This window comes from Chironomus tepperi, unplaced genomic scaffold, assembly GCF_022539635.2.
Source record: "Chironomus tepperi strain 1889 unplaced genomic scaffold, CSIRO-AGI_Ctep_v1 contig_123, whole genome shotgun sequence".
Classification (NCBI taxonomy): domain Eukaryota; kingdom Metazoa; phylum Arthropoda; class Insecta; order Diptera; family Chironomidae; genus Chironomus; species Chironomus tepperi.
In genome coordinates this window covers 1,863,914-1,878,479 of record NW_027226245.1, presented here as the reverse complement: position 1 = coordinate 1,878,479, position 14,566 = coordinate 1,863,914, and the positions used below count along the sequence as shown (strand labels likewise).

General features: G+C 34.1%; 2 protein-coding genes across 5 annotated transcripts in view; both read left to right on the top strand.

Moving 5' to 3' along the window:
* Window positions 1–14,566, top strand: part of GABA-B-R1 (gamma-aminobutyric acid type B receptor subunit 1) — a 264,953-nt gene that overhangs the window by 92,247 nt on the left and 158,140 nt on the right. The window lies entirely within an intron of this gene.
* On the top strand, window positions 7,710–8,765 carry LOC139087490 (serine-arginine protein 55-like). The gene has a single exon (XM_070636319.1). The coding sequence runs from the start codon at window positions 7,710–7,712 to the stop codon at window positions 8,763–8,765; it is 1,056 nt and encodes a 351-aa protein (XP_070492420.1).

Genomic DNA, 14,566 nt, shown 5'->3' with positions numbered 1-14,566 from the left:
GCACTCTTCTTGTTCCTTTATGCTTGCTTTCCACACACATACAACTGAAAATTACAATGTAATGACATAAAAGTTTTGTGATTCATGTAATAAGTTTATGTCTTCACATTTGTCTTCCTTCTTACTGTCTTTTTTTTTCTTTCCGGTTCTTCATTTTTCTTATTTTTAGCTCTTTCTTAATATATTAAGTACATAAATGTCGTTCAGTATTCTGTGGATGGAGTTTGCTCTCCTTTTATTTTCTCGTTGAATTATGTTTAGGCATTTTTATGGGGCGGATTTTCGGTATTTTTTATGGGTGAGTTATGGAAAAAAAGAGGGGGATTGTAAAGAAGTTACGGTGGTTATTGATGGACTGGGTGACATCTGCTGGTGGTTATGAGGCTGTGGGTTGCTTTATATGGAAAAATGTCAGCAGATATGAATTATATGACAATTGGGTAGATGTCTGAATAGCACAAGTAGATTAATAGAGCCTAAATCTGGCACCAGGTCAGCAAAACTCTATTTTTCTATTAATCTGGATTTAATCCAAATCACGTCAGTCTGGTGCCGGATTAAATCCGAATCTGGCATTTAGTCAAAGTCACGTCGACCTGGTGCCGAATTTAATCCGAATCTGGTTTCAAGTCAGAGTCACGTCGACCTGGTGCCAGATTTAATCCGAATGTGGCATCAGGTCAGAGTCAAGTTTGTGTCCAAGATGTGTTGGAAATGTCATAAACCTCATGTCGTGTTCGGTTTTGGTCGTTTTTGGCTAACCAAGATGATCAGTGGCGCAAAAAAGATTGCTTACCACTGGATCAGTCGCTTAGCCGATTGTTAAAAAACAGGCGTCATTTATAAACAAGCCCCCAAAAAGTAATCCATTTCCAAATCGATAAGACGCAAAAGAAACAAATCGAATTTTTGTATAATTTTCAAATCAATTTCTTATCAAAATCATTAAATGTCCATTAATTAATCTGTCAACTTTTCATCGCCATCGATTTTTTTTCCTGTTCCTTTTGTTTGACTTTTCTAATACTTTTTTGCTTCTCCCTCCTTGAATGACGTATGTAGCCTTTCAATATTCCTCATTCAACATCGATGAATAAGCTCCTTATGTAATTTATTTTAGCTTTGGCAGATGAAAAGAGATTAATTTTGTATTTTTTTTCTTTGAACAATATTTTGGAATTTCAGAAACATTCATAAAAAGGAAAAACATGCGAAAATTCAATTACTTTATGCATTTATCATTGGGTGATTTTGTAGGCAAAAAAATATTTTGAGTTTGAGGAGATTCGATATAACCTTGGTGGTGATGGTTTCTTGTCATGGCAGCAGCTTTGACGCTTGAATGCAAGAAGCTTTCTCCTCTTCTTGTTGAGGCTTTTGTTTATTGCTAAGGTTGGTTTTTTCTTGAGGAATGGTTTGCTGAGTGAAGGCTGATGCTGAGCGAATATTGTGCTGAGTTATTGTTATAGTAATGAGATTTTTAACGAATTTTTCATGGTCTTGGCTGAGAATTTGAAGGTTAAAGATTCTAGAATTTTCTTGAGTAATTTCTAAAGAATTCCTGAGTTGTGACACAAAAGTGTGTTATATCTGGTCATCAACTGGACATTTACTTGCCCTTAACCAATTCTAATCCATACTTTTCAATAACGGTCGATAATCCGAAGCCTGGCAAGCTTGACTCTAGCATCAAATCAGATTTGATGAGATCCGACCTCAATCCAGAGTCAAGTCAGTCTGAAACTGAATTTTCGACTATTTCTACTCAGCCTACCTTTCGAGATATTTCAAAATTTCTAGAAAATATAAAAAAAAAATAAAAATCCTAGCCGATGCTTATTCAATCTCTGAATCCTCTCAACTATCCACTAAAAGCATCTCTTTAAATACAATTTCCTCGATAATCATCTCCATAAATTCCTCAAAAGTTTCTTTTACCGCGAGTTAATTAATATAAATGAATTACATTGAAATAATAATATAATTATGCTTTGGGATATCAAATTTTAATTCCATCATGTCTTAATTAAATTATGATATAATCACGAGTAAGAAAATTCTTTTATCAATTTACTTTGTGTGATGGAGTCAATATTGTGAGAAACTTTACTGCTTTGCATGCAAAAAAGGATTTTCTTTTTTTGGTACTCTTGGTTATTAAGTGGATGGAATAAGGGTGGGAATTGAATGAGGATTGGATGGTTTTGGTTTTTAATGGTGAATTTTGGTATGATACAGCTCTGGATTTTGATTTTATAGCTTCTGTTGAGTCTATTCCTTCTTTTTTGCTTAAGATTTCTGAAATACAGGCTCAGAGCTCTTGTAATTTATGAAAATTTTAGGAAAGCTATCGATAGGAGAAGCTGAGGTCTAGCATTGAACACCTGATCATCGCTCGCGACTGGGGTTTGGGAGTCATAACCTGTCTACGTTTGTGCGTCATATGTCTGGTCTTAGGACGTCAAATCACATCTAGAAGACAAAAGTCATCCTTAGAACTGGAGATCCTACAAGTTAATCAAAGATCTGTCATTTTAAGACTGTCTCCAGTCTCAATCTAGCCTCAATCATATCCTTCATCCTGTCTCTTCATCCAAATTAATTCAAATCTTCCTGAATCTTCAAAAAAGTCCTTAAAATTAATTTATAACTTATATAAATTTCCAGCTTGTTTCAAGCACTTGTCTTCTCATCCTGCACATTTTCCAATAGACAACAAACTTAAGACAAAAAAAGCAAAGAAGTCGCAAGAAAAGTTTCTCATCTAATTTTATCTCATCGTTATCGTCGTCGACTAGTAAACTTTTGTGTTTTTTGCGTGTTCTACATGCTGAATAAGACACTATATAAGTGAGTAAGACGAGAATAAAGAGGAAAGAACATACAAAAATTACAAATGACACATTTTCGCGCTTGTTTGACACTTAAACATTCTATTTTAAGCATGAAAGAGACGCACACATAGAGCAGTGTATATGTGTAGACATGGAATGACAACCACGATTTATGTTGAAGAATTTAATGAAAAAAATTCAATTTTAAATGGAAGCGAAAGATAAATCTACCGAAAAATCTACATAAGATAATATTTAGGAGCTCTACTGTGCTACTTTTTATGCAAAGAAGCTTCATTTGTCGTTTGTTTTTTGGGATGTAGCAATGAAAATGTGCTCGAAATCATGCTGATGTAGAATTTAAATATTTTTGCAGTATTTTTAAAGTTAAAAAGTGGAGTTTGGGAGTGGATGGTGGAGGAGTTGTGGGGTTTAGGCGCATTTTTGGGTATATTTCCGTAGCAGGCAACGAGCTTGCTTTCAAGAACAGATCAAGCTAAGAATAAAGCTCGAAAGCTTACTCTACCAGTATATTTAAGTAAAGTAACCTCTCAAGAGCATGCTCTTTGTCTGTTAAGGCTTATTAATAGGGTAGGAACCCGAATGACCCAAGTCGGCTAATTGATCCAAAATCCAGGACCAGATCGGTTGATTTAGATTATTTTAAATCAAATCAGGCATTAACATTGACATTTTTCGATAATCCTTAGCATTTATAAGGAACAGTGCTTCTCAGACTATGTTTCGCGACACAATGTCATGTATGTTGCACCACTTTAGGACACAAAACGTAAATAAGGCACATACTTAGTATATCATGCTTTAATAACTTTGAGAATTGCTGGTATTCAAGTTCAAATACAGCACCATGCAAATCCAGCTCATAAACTCATAACCTCCAACTCATAACCTCAAAAAAGCACTTTCCCGCTTAAAAAATCCATAATTTTCCACTTCAATCCATCCATATCAACCTTAATCTACCTCAAAAAGCCTTCAAATCTAACATGCAAGCCCTCCCTAATCCACTCAAAACTTTCCAACCAAAAACCCCACCCCCATCCACTTCAAATACTAATCCAGACATTCCATACGAAAAAAGTCAAAGTCAAAGTCAAACTGTATTAAAGTTTTTTTCATCATTTGTCTTAAAAGAAACAGTAACAGAACCAGAAAATGAAAAGAAAATATTGAGCTGTATGTTATGAAAAGCAGCACAAAAATGATTGCTTGCTTTCAGCCAACATTATTTACGTTTGTCGCGATGAATGTGAAAGTTTTGTGAAAATATAAAATACGGCTATGGGTAAAAAAACAAGAATGTTTCATGAGATATATACATAACAGAACATGGATATGTACGATATTAAAGGTGGTGGATGGAAATAAGGGCAAACATTAAAGCTTTTTTTCTCGCTGATATTGCGTGTAAATACAAAAGTCACAAAATGTTTCTTTCTCTCGCTTTTTTTGTTTCTGTTCTTTTTCGGGGGGAAATGTTTATGGCTGCGCGATATTTGTGAGGAAGAAATTTTCGGTAGCGTGTTTTTGAGGCTGTAAATTCTAGGAAATGGCAATCAAATGCATTCAAAAATGTTACGAGTTATGCATAAAAATGATTTTTTCGTTTTGCAATGCCCGCATTTTGGTGACAAATTTCGATATGGTCGTTTAGTTCTGTGGTGGATGAGGAAAGTGGAATTTGGGATATGGAGGTATATTGGTGATTCTGTCAAAGCGAGAATGAAACCTTTGTGGCTGAGTGGTGATTGAGGTAATTTACTAAATATGTGTAATCCTCTTTCTCATGAGTATGTGGGTTCAATTCCCATCAGAGAGCGATTCCTTAATCAGTATAGAGAATGTTGTCGATATCACAAGAACACCTTACTTATTTATTATTACTATCCCTAAAAAGCAAAAAGCATCCTTTAGAGAGCATTAAATGTATTTGATGAGCATGCTGGTGACCGTTGCTCTCAGTTAAATCTGGTCTTGAAAGCATGATCTTTGTCTTTAAGGGTATGGACCTATGTGGAGCTTAGGTTACAACAAGTAGCTTTCCATCTGACTCTGTGGCTGGCTCTGTCACCTAGTTCATTCAAATTCCTTTGTCCCGCACTTTAAGTTGACATTCCTTCATTACCATTCTGTGTCAAGTAGCTTTCGGAGCTCCTGTTTGTCGGTTCCATTAAGAATTCCAACCAAGGACAGTGAAGCAAGCTTATGTTTCACAAGGATTCGCATAAAATCCCAAGTTCATAGCCTTCACCTCATTTTCAAACAATCATTCGTGTAATCTACCCGTGTGCACCAGCCAAGGAAGTATGTAAGTAAGTGAAATCCATCCAAACAAACAATCCTCCAAAGCTTCTTTCCATTCCCCACAATCTCATCACACGTCACAACAAAAGTTGTCGTTCTTCATAAACAACCAACCGTTTACTTTGCGTGCATTCAAAAAGTGTTTTAATCAAGAGAATACCTCAGCCACATGTGTACGTATGCTATACACACAAATTTGTGAAAGGTATTGAAAAATGCTTACTTCTCTTGTTTCTGCTTCCTTTTTTAAAAATGTACGAGAATAAAACTTCTTTTTATTTACGGCACTAAAATAATAAAAGAATTTCCACAATCGGCATGTTTTTTGATGTGAGAATGAGGAGACATATATGTGTGCCTGAATATATTCAGCACCAATGAGAGTAGGTAGAGAAAAATTAGAGCGCACGAGAGGCTTTACATTCACACTCAGAAAACAAATACCAGAGACACAATGGGCATTGTTTGGAGCTTTATTTCAGCTATGTGGTTGTTGCCATAACTGCATTCGATAGCGTATGGTGAACCAAAAAAAGTACAAAAGAGGGTGATGTAAAAAAAATTAGATCTGGATGGTAAATTTGTGTGACGGAGCAAAAAGGGCACCCACAAAATTTCTCATTTTCCATTCTCATGTTAAATTTATGGTCGATGGCATGACAAACTAAAAACAAAAGATTCCTTTTTTATGACATCCATTTCCATCGTTGCTTTTTGTACTCATGGTTCCTGCTTTTTATTTTTTCGTGAACTACAAAACCCAAATTTACAGTTTCGTTATTAGAAAGTCGACTGTGATTAAAGTTTTTTCGTCATTTTATAAGCCACGACATAGCTTTTATTGCCGACCTTCTGTCTTCTGACTTTATTGCTTCCCCCCTTTTTTTTTAATCTTAATTGATTTAACTTCCGTAATTTTAAGTGCCATTTCGATTGCGATTCTAACGACATAATAATTTCAAAATGATACGGATATGCTTTTTATGGTGGGGACATGAAGTAGTTAGAGCTTTTTTAATAATCGAGATAGAAGTTTTATTGTCGTCGTGTTAACAGATGTTCTTTAGTTTTTATTGGCTATGGCAATTTTCAGTTTGTTCTTTGTAGTTTTAATGGTAAATGAAGGTTTAGCTCATTTTGGACTAGTTTTTATTGATTTTTTATGAAGGATGTCAGTTTTGCTCAGATTTTGAACAATTTTGCTCAGTTTTTGAACAACTTTGCTCAGTTTTTGATCAACTTTGCTCAGTTTTTGAACAACTTTGCTCAGTTTTTGAGTATTTTTGCTCACATTTGATCAAATTTGCTCAGTTTCTGAACAGTTTTGCTGAGTTTTTGATCAACTTTGCTCAGTTTTTGAACAACTTTGCTCAGTTTTTGAACAACTTTGCTCAATTTTTGAACAAATTTGCTGAGTTTTTGATCAACTTTGCTCAGTTTTTGAACAACTTTGCTCAGTTTTTAAACAATTTTGCTCAGTTTTTGACCAATTATAATCTTCAACACCCACAAAATCCCAAAAATATTCTCAAATCGTCTTTAAACTCTTCTTTTCATCACATCTATCAACTCACGCCAACTTAATAATTCATTTGCGAACTGACACAATAAATGTTGAATTTTAAAAGCTTCTTTTTTCTCACATCCAAATTATTAATTATTCTTTGTCGTTTACTTTTCACATTACAGCACAAATCATGTTGACAGTTTACATTTTATAGCACTTTTGACATTTTTTTTACTTCCATAATTTTTTTGTCATTGTTACGATTAAGAAAAATTAGATTGAGACATACTTTACATTCAGATTCTTCTTCATTTTCAAATGAAATGAAACAAAAAGAAAATGTTGAGTATTTAAGGAAGTACAAAAAAAATGCGCAAGTGTTTTGTTTGTGGATGATAAAGAAGACAAGCGGAATTAGGGAAATTTACAGACATAGATAATGTGAATTTAGGTACTGGGAGGTATTTTGGGGTGATTGTTCAATATTTTAGACTTATTTTGCAATAGAAAAATTAAATTTTAAGATGGACATCCTTAAAATATTCCTAAATTCAGCTCTGCAATGAATGAGACACAAAAAGGACATAAATGCTGTTTATATTCACACCGTCCGTTTTTACGTGTGAATGTATTGAATTTGTTCAGATTAGAAAACCAGTTTTTTGAATTTTTCAGCAAAACTGAGCACAAGTTTTGTTCTATCGCAAAAAGTTTGTGTCTGAAATTCCACATCATAATCAAAAAACAGCTTTGAAATTGGTTGATGCATTGCTGAGAAAATCGAAGAAATTCAGGTAGCGACCTGGTACTTACAACCAAACAAGTTTATCAGCAGGAAATCGAAAGTAGGAAACTAATTTTGAGAATCAGGAAACTCTGGTTGGAAAATAGGCTACATTTGGTTTAAAGTATGAAACTTTTGTGTATAAAACCCTGATTAAGATTGTATCAAAGTATCAAAGATTAACAAATAGTCTTACAATAAGCATCATAAGTCAAGTGATTTATATCCTAGTTATTCAATTATAAAACAATATTCAAAGATGGTTGGATCAAGAGTTTATGTTGGTGGACTGCCTTCCGGAACACGTGAAAGAGATTTAGAGAAGTTTTTCAAAAGTTATGGAAAGACGCAAGACATTTTCATTAAAAATGGATATGCTTTTGTCGAACTTGAAGATAAGCGTGATGCCGATGACGCTGTATATGAGTTAAACGGTAAGAAGTTACTTGGAGAAAGAGTGGTTGTTGAGGCAGCAAAAGGAACTCCTAGAGGTGGGAGATATGATGGTGGTAGTCGTGATAGATATAATGACAGAAATGGACGAAGAGGACGTAATGACAGATACAACAACAGCTCAAAGGGTAATTCACGTTATGGACCTCCATCACGTACAGAATATCGTTTGACTGTTGAAAATTTATCATCAAGAGTTAGCTGGCAGGATCTCAAGGATTATATGCGACAAGCTGGTGAAGTAACATATGCTGATGCACACAAGCAAAATAGAAATGAAGGTGTCGTTGAGTTTGCTACTTTGAAGGATATGAAAAAAGCTATTGAAAAATTGGATGATACAGAATTGAATGGACGTCGTATTCGCTTAGTTGAGAACACTCGTCGTAGTGGACGTAGAAGTCGTTCTCGCTCCTCATCAACTAGCAGATCTCGATCTCGTTCTAGACATCGTTCACGATCACATTCAAAGGGATCTTCACGCAGATCTCGAGAAAGCCGTTCCAAATCTCGAGACAGTCGCTCGAAATCACCTGCTGAGAAAAAGAGTCGTTCACGATCACGTTATTCTGAGAAGTCTCGATCTAGAAGTCGTGATGCTGCACGCAGTGTAAGCAAGGATTCAAATCGCGACAGAAAGAGTCGCTCACATTCACGTTATTCTGGAAAGTCTGCTGCACGCAGTGTCAGCAAGGAATCAAATCAGTCAAATCGCAACAGAAGTAGAAGTGGCAGTAATAATTCAGAAAAAAGGAAGTCCCGTTCACGCGATCGTTCTCGATCAGAAGACAAAAAGGACCGTTCACGATCAGGATCAGCAAAAAGCCATTCTCGAGATGGAAATGAAAGTAGCGACGATTAAAATTTACATTTAACATTTTAAGGATTAACATGTCGTTTAAGAAATTATTCAACAGCAGTATTGATAATATAATATTAAAATCTTTCAATTATTCAATTTTTTCTTTCAAAAATTAGCTACCTTTTGAGAACATTATACATTACTTGATAAAATAAAAATAAGATTAATAAATAAGTTTACTAAAATTAAAACAAATCTTTTGTTTTTAGAAATTAATTCGTGTTTACCTGCCCACAGGAGCTAAATCCCTCAAACATATGGAGCTTGAAATATGTGCTGAGCATAGCTTGGCTTTCTAGCTGGAACTTGATTCCTCAAATATGTACAAAGCGAACCTTGGCATACCCGCAGGAGCTTGATCCCTATATGAGGCAAAAACGTTTTGCTGAGAACAAAACCTTGGCCTACCCTCGAGACTTTTCATGGTACGGTGTGAATATATCCGCATTGAGTTTCTACTCGAAACTTTAATTCAATTCTGAGAAAAAAATGTTAAAATTGATTCAAATCAGTAAAATCTCAAAATTCATAGTCGCACACCCCTTTAAACCTAAAAATACCAAAATTTCAATCCTATTTCTTCGCAAAAACAGCGCCTTTGCATTCACCTTCCTCAAAAATCCTCAAAATTTTCATTCCCACACTTTTTCATACCATTCAAAATTCAAGCATATTTATTCTCGGCATTTTAAGGCAGAAATACAAACGTAAAGCGAATAAAAATTATTTTATTGTGTCTTATTTTGTTTCCATCTACTCAGATGCTGCTAAACGCTTCATTCTCCTCTGTCTCACAATTTTTACAAAGATATAATAATTCAAGATTAATACAAAAGTTCCGCTATTTTACTGCTTATTGCCATTGTTCTTATTCGTATCTTCATTTCATAATAATAATAATAATTTATAAGAGTATTTTATTCTTATTATTCCTTTACATTTCACATCTGTGATGGCTGCTTTTAATGAGTCTTAAGCCATGAACATGCTATAATTCATACAGCACAACGTTTATTTTGTTTTTTTGCTGAACAATTGACCCATATTTTTTCTATCTTCATCATCCTTACCAGCAAGATTCTACAGTTCTTTGTTGTTTACATTGAAATTAGAACACATTTTTTTATTAATTTCAATAATTTATTTTTCTATGAAGAGTTTAAAATCCTGTGATGGAAGCAGTGGCGAATCAAAAGGGGTTAGATAGATTAGGTCATATTCAGAGTCAGAGCTTGAAGTCGAGTCAAATTATGTATGAAGTTGTTGCGAATCATGTCGACTTTTGTATGTAAACGACTCCCATTTGGTGTTCATAATAGAAGTTAAGCCGGATTCCGATTAGATTAAAGCAAGTTCTACCCATACTGTCAAAAATCTTGTATTGTAAGTAATCTCGTAGTTGACTCGAAAATCATGAGTTGTTTAAATTCAGCACTAAATCACTGTTAGGTCGATATAAAGTTGGATTCCTCTCGAAATAAGTACTAAGGCTAGCACAACGTTATTAACCACGATATAGTTTTGGTCTTAAGACGTCTTATGCTATCTGAAAGAGTCCCGATGCTAACTTATTGATGATTTTGTAGTTTTGTGTCCAATTTATCAAAACACGACTGTTTTTTGTGAGGTACAGTCTAAAGTTCTGCACATATCCTAAAAGACAATGAGCATACTTGCCTAAATGAGCGTACTCATGAGTATCCTTAATCATTATAATTGAGTGTGCTCCATTTTGTGAATATATTCATAAACATCCTCCTTGTCTGTTCAGCATACTTCATGATGCCCCATTATGTCTGCTTCAATCGACGAATCATGAATCATAAATTACCTATACGAACTAACTGTAAATAAAAACTTTCTCTTCCTGCTCCCATTTATCCTCACTACATTCCTGTTGTATATAAGTGATTAAGACAGACGTTGGCTGGATGGAATGTTCGTTAATTATTACTGATGATATTGTAAATGAAATTTCAAGTTGAGATTTATTTAGAAAATTATTTTTTATTTCAACAGTCGCAAATGAAAATTGATTAGGCTGAGTGTGCTTACTTTTATTCTAATTTGTCATTACTGAAAATTCTTTCGACAAACAAAATAAATTTTTTTTTTTTGGGGTAATTGGTGTGGGTGTTTTATTTTTGGATATGATGAATTTTCATGTTGACATTTTGAAAATATAAATTTTTTTGGGGTTGGATGGGAGTTGACGTAGATTGTTTGTTTAAAGGATTTTTGACTTGTTGGTGATGAAAATGGGAAATTTGAATAAGATTAAATCTGAATATTTAATCAATTTACTGTAATTTTATGGGATGTCCTGAAAGGCAAATCCAGGTGAACTTTAGCAATTGACTTTCTTAGTTTAAGGGGTGACTTTGTGTCAATATTTGTATAAGTCAATCCTTTTTTAGTTAGGTTGAGTTCAATGTTCGACTATGTTCTTTTTGTTTGTATTGAAATCGACTTTGGGCCTTGATTTTAATGTCGTTGGATTGCATAAATCATTCCGAGCAGCGCACTTAGGGCTAGTGTATGTTAAGGTACCGCTACGTCACTGTATTAACGGTGACACACTAAGTTGCACTATGAAGGCTTTTTTCGACCCATTTTTACGGCGAAAGTGAGGTTCACTGGATTATGATGCTCAAATAAGGCTTCAGGGTATTTAACTCGAGCTTAAATACCAAGCTTCATAAAAGTTTATCGTCTTCCAGAACGAATTCAAAGCAATTTCTGATCATTTCTTCAATAATTTCTCTTGCTAATCCACGATTGAGCTCTCTCAGCTGTGAATCTATAGCTCAATATGGGCTCCGGATGTATCAACTTCAACAAACTCTGGAGGTCGGGGAGGTTCGAGATCAGGACCATATCAACACAATCTTAGAGGATACCTCGCCTCTAGAACCAATACCACTTAGAAAACCATAAGCCCACCGTCCATTCATATCCATAAAACCCAATACAGTCCATAAATTCATCCCACATAATTCATACTACATCGTTTCATCCAATTTACAGTGAATCATAATTTCCCATCCAAAAAAGCTCAACCCACTAAATTTTACAACTTCATTCCACACAATTTAAATAAAGCAATTCCATATACAATTTATCTCAATAAATGCACAAGAAAATGACATTATTTTTCATAAAAAGAAAGATCCTAGTTCCAAGTCACAGTATGTAAAACACCGATAAGAAAAGCATAAATAGCATGACTTGTGAATAACTTTTCCTTGATATGTTTCATTTTTTATTGTCCTATAAAACATACTTATGCTTTTGCTCTTGCAACTAGCTACTTATCGGAGCAAGCAAAAAGATTACTTTGTGTTTAGAGTGCAATAATGTATGTCATATGATACATAGTGCTGTACTGTAAATACATATAGATGTTGGATGTTAGAGATTTAATGATTTTTTTCTTTTTGCATTTTATGGATGCATGCAGGAAATTTGAAGTACAGTCAATTAAAGAAAGGAAAATTTTTATGGATTTTTTTTTTATGTGCGATGACTTTGTGGATATGGATGTGACCATGACTGACGATAAATTGAATTAAATTAGGTCAAGTAAATTAACAGAAGAATTGACAGAATATAAATGGAAAATTGAGAGTGAGAGATGAAAATGGTGTGGATGGAAAGCATCCCCCTTTTTCATTGTTTTAGGAATGAGGATGCAGCTTCTGTTTTGTTGGATCTGTGAATAATTTAAAAATTAATAAAACATCCATTTACGAGTGGACAACTTTACAACTTTACATAATGTCGAGTTAATACCTAGACTAGCAGTCGACTGATTACATATTTTACAGAATGTTGCATAAAATTATGCCATTAGTCGACCGTAAGTCTAGTTATTAAATAGTAATGTCTATTAAGTAGTAATGTCAAATTGACTACTCGAGATTATAATGGAATTTATGCTGCTAATAAACTGTTGTAATTGATAAAACTGATTATCTAGAAATGTCTTTGCAGAGGTGTAGGTAGAGTCGAGCATCCATGTCCTCTTTGAACGAAGTTGTTCATTTTGCTAGGGGTATGCTCGTGACTCTAATTGTGGCTGACAGGAACCAGCCACTTGTGACTTTAGTACAATTTGTGACTTTAGAAAGAATGTTGAAGATTCTTTAATAATCAGGCTCAAATCTTAATTTTCATGAATGTTAAGCTGTTATCTCTTGTCCAGTAGCATGGCGTACTCTGGTTTGGTTGGAAGACCAATTATGGTGAGTTTGACAAAATTGATTATCACATATAAGCTAGTCAATCAAAAATTCGGCTTCAAGCTGGCGTGATTCTGACTTGGTGCTAAATTCTGTTTAGATCTGGTAACATACCAGAGTCAGTCAGGCTAGGTTATCCTGGATTTCGATTTCAGATCGATTAACCCGTATTGCGCTTTTTGGGAAACTTTTAATTTGCTTTAACTTGTCAAGTAATGATTAAGACATTGCACGACCTCTGTTAAGTATCGAACGCACTACGTCATTAAAAACAGTTACAGATGCCCGAATTGTTGCCTAATCACTCGATTATAGAGGCTGATAACTGGCAGATTAGCTTTCCAAACGTTATAAATGAACAAAGCTCTGTTATGGTGCTTTTCAGGCTCTGTTAAAACTCTTTTCTTACAAATGGCTCCATACAGTTAAGATCCTGAAATAAAAAGACATTAAAGCTACCAAATATTGCAGTAATTTGCCGAATTCATTCATATTTTATCAAAAATATTAAAGTCATCCTATGTAAATTTATGCAATTTTCCATCACCCAATCCCCACGAAAATCTGCATTACTCTCCTGAAAAATCAATAACCCCTCTCCAACATCTGCTGCAACTTTTCAAACACAACATCTTTCCGCACATATTAAATAAAAATTATTAAGTTCTCAATTAACATTATTTTTTTTTTCTATAAAACTTTTTTTATTAATCAACTTTTTTTCAATTCAAGAAGTTTTTTTTAATTTTATGGATGAAATTTCTATACATATTTATAAATACAAACATCAAGACAAGCTTCAGCCACCAACATCTTATATAATAGATTATTCCTATGTAATATTTACAAAGACGCTTATTTACATCCTAATTGTACGATAAAGTTATAGCTAGTTTATTATATTTAATACTATACAGCTTCATCATCATTATTATTATTGCAGGGTCTTTTATGTAGCTACATACATAAAAGCATGGATTGGTGAAATATGATGCAAAGATTATATTGGAATGGGGTCATGACTGGGGTATTGAGGGGAGTTCCGTAGTATTTTTCAAAATTAATTCTAAGCCCCCAAGCACCTCCTGAATCCCACATCCAATACCTTATCTATTGAATTCTATTTCCGTCCACATAAGCCAGTCATGCAATAAAAACCATACCTCAACAAATAAACTCATTCTATTGCCTTTTGATAGTAACTCTTAACACACAAAAAATATATATATGTACAGCTTATCATCCAACAAAGTGTAATGAAAGGAAATGTTAACAGTGTAAAGTTACGTAAAGCTTTATAACACAATGAGAGTGAGAGTCTGAATGGATGGATAGATAATGATGAATAAGTGAGTGAGATAGAGATATAGAGATATGTACAACACAACATAATATTGTGAAAAATATATAAAATATAATTAAGGACGATGTGAACAACAGCAGTGAATATTATGACAGAAGATAGAGACTAACTAACTTTGTGTTTATGGAAATAACAAAAGTTATAGTACCGCATTAATTATGCATTCAATCGCGGGTTGGTCGTAGACAACAACAACA

Excerpts from the sequence above, each read along its gene's own strand:
- LOC139087490 (XM_070636319.1), top strand. The coding sequence starts at position 7,710 with ATGGTTGGATCAAGAGTTTATGTTGGTGGACTGCCTTCCGGAACACGT.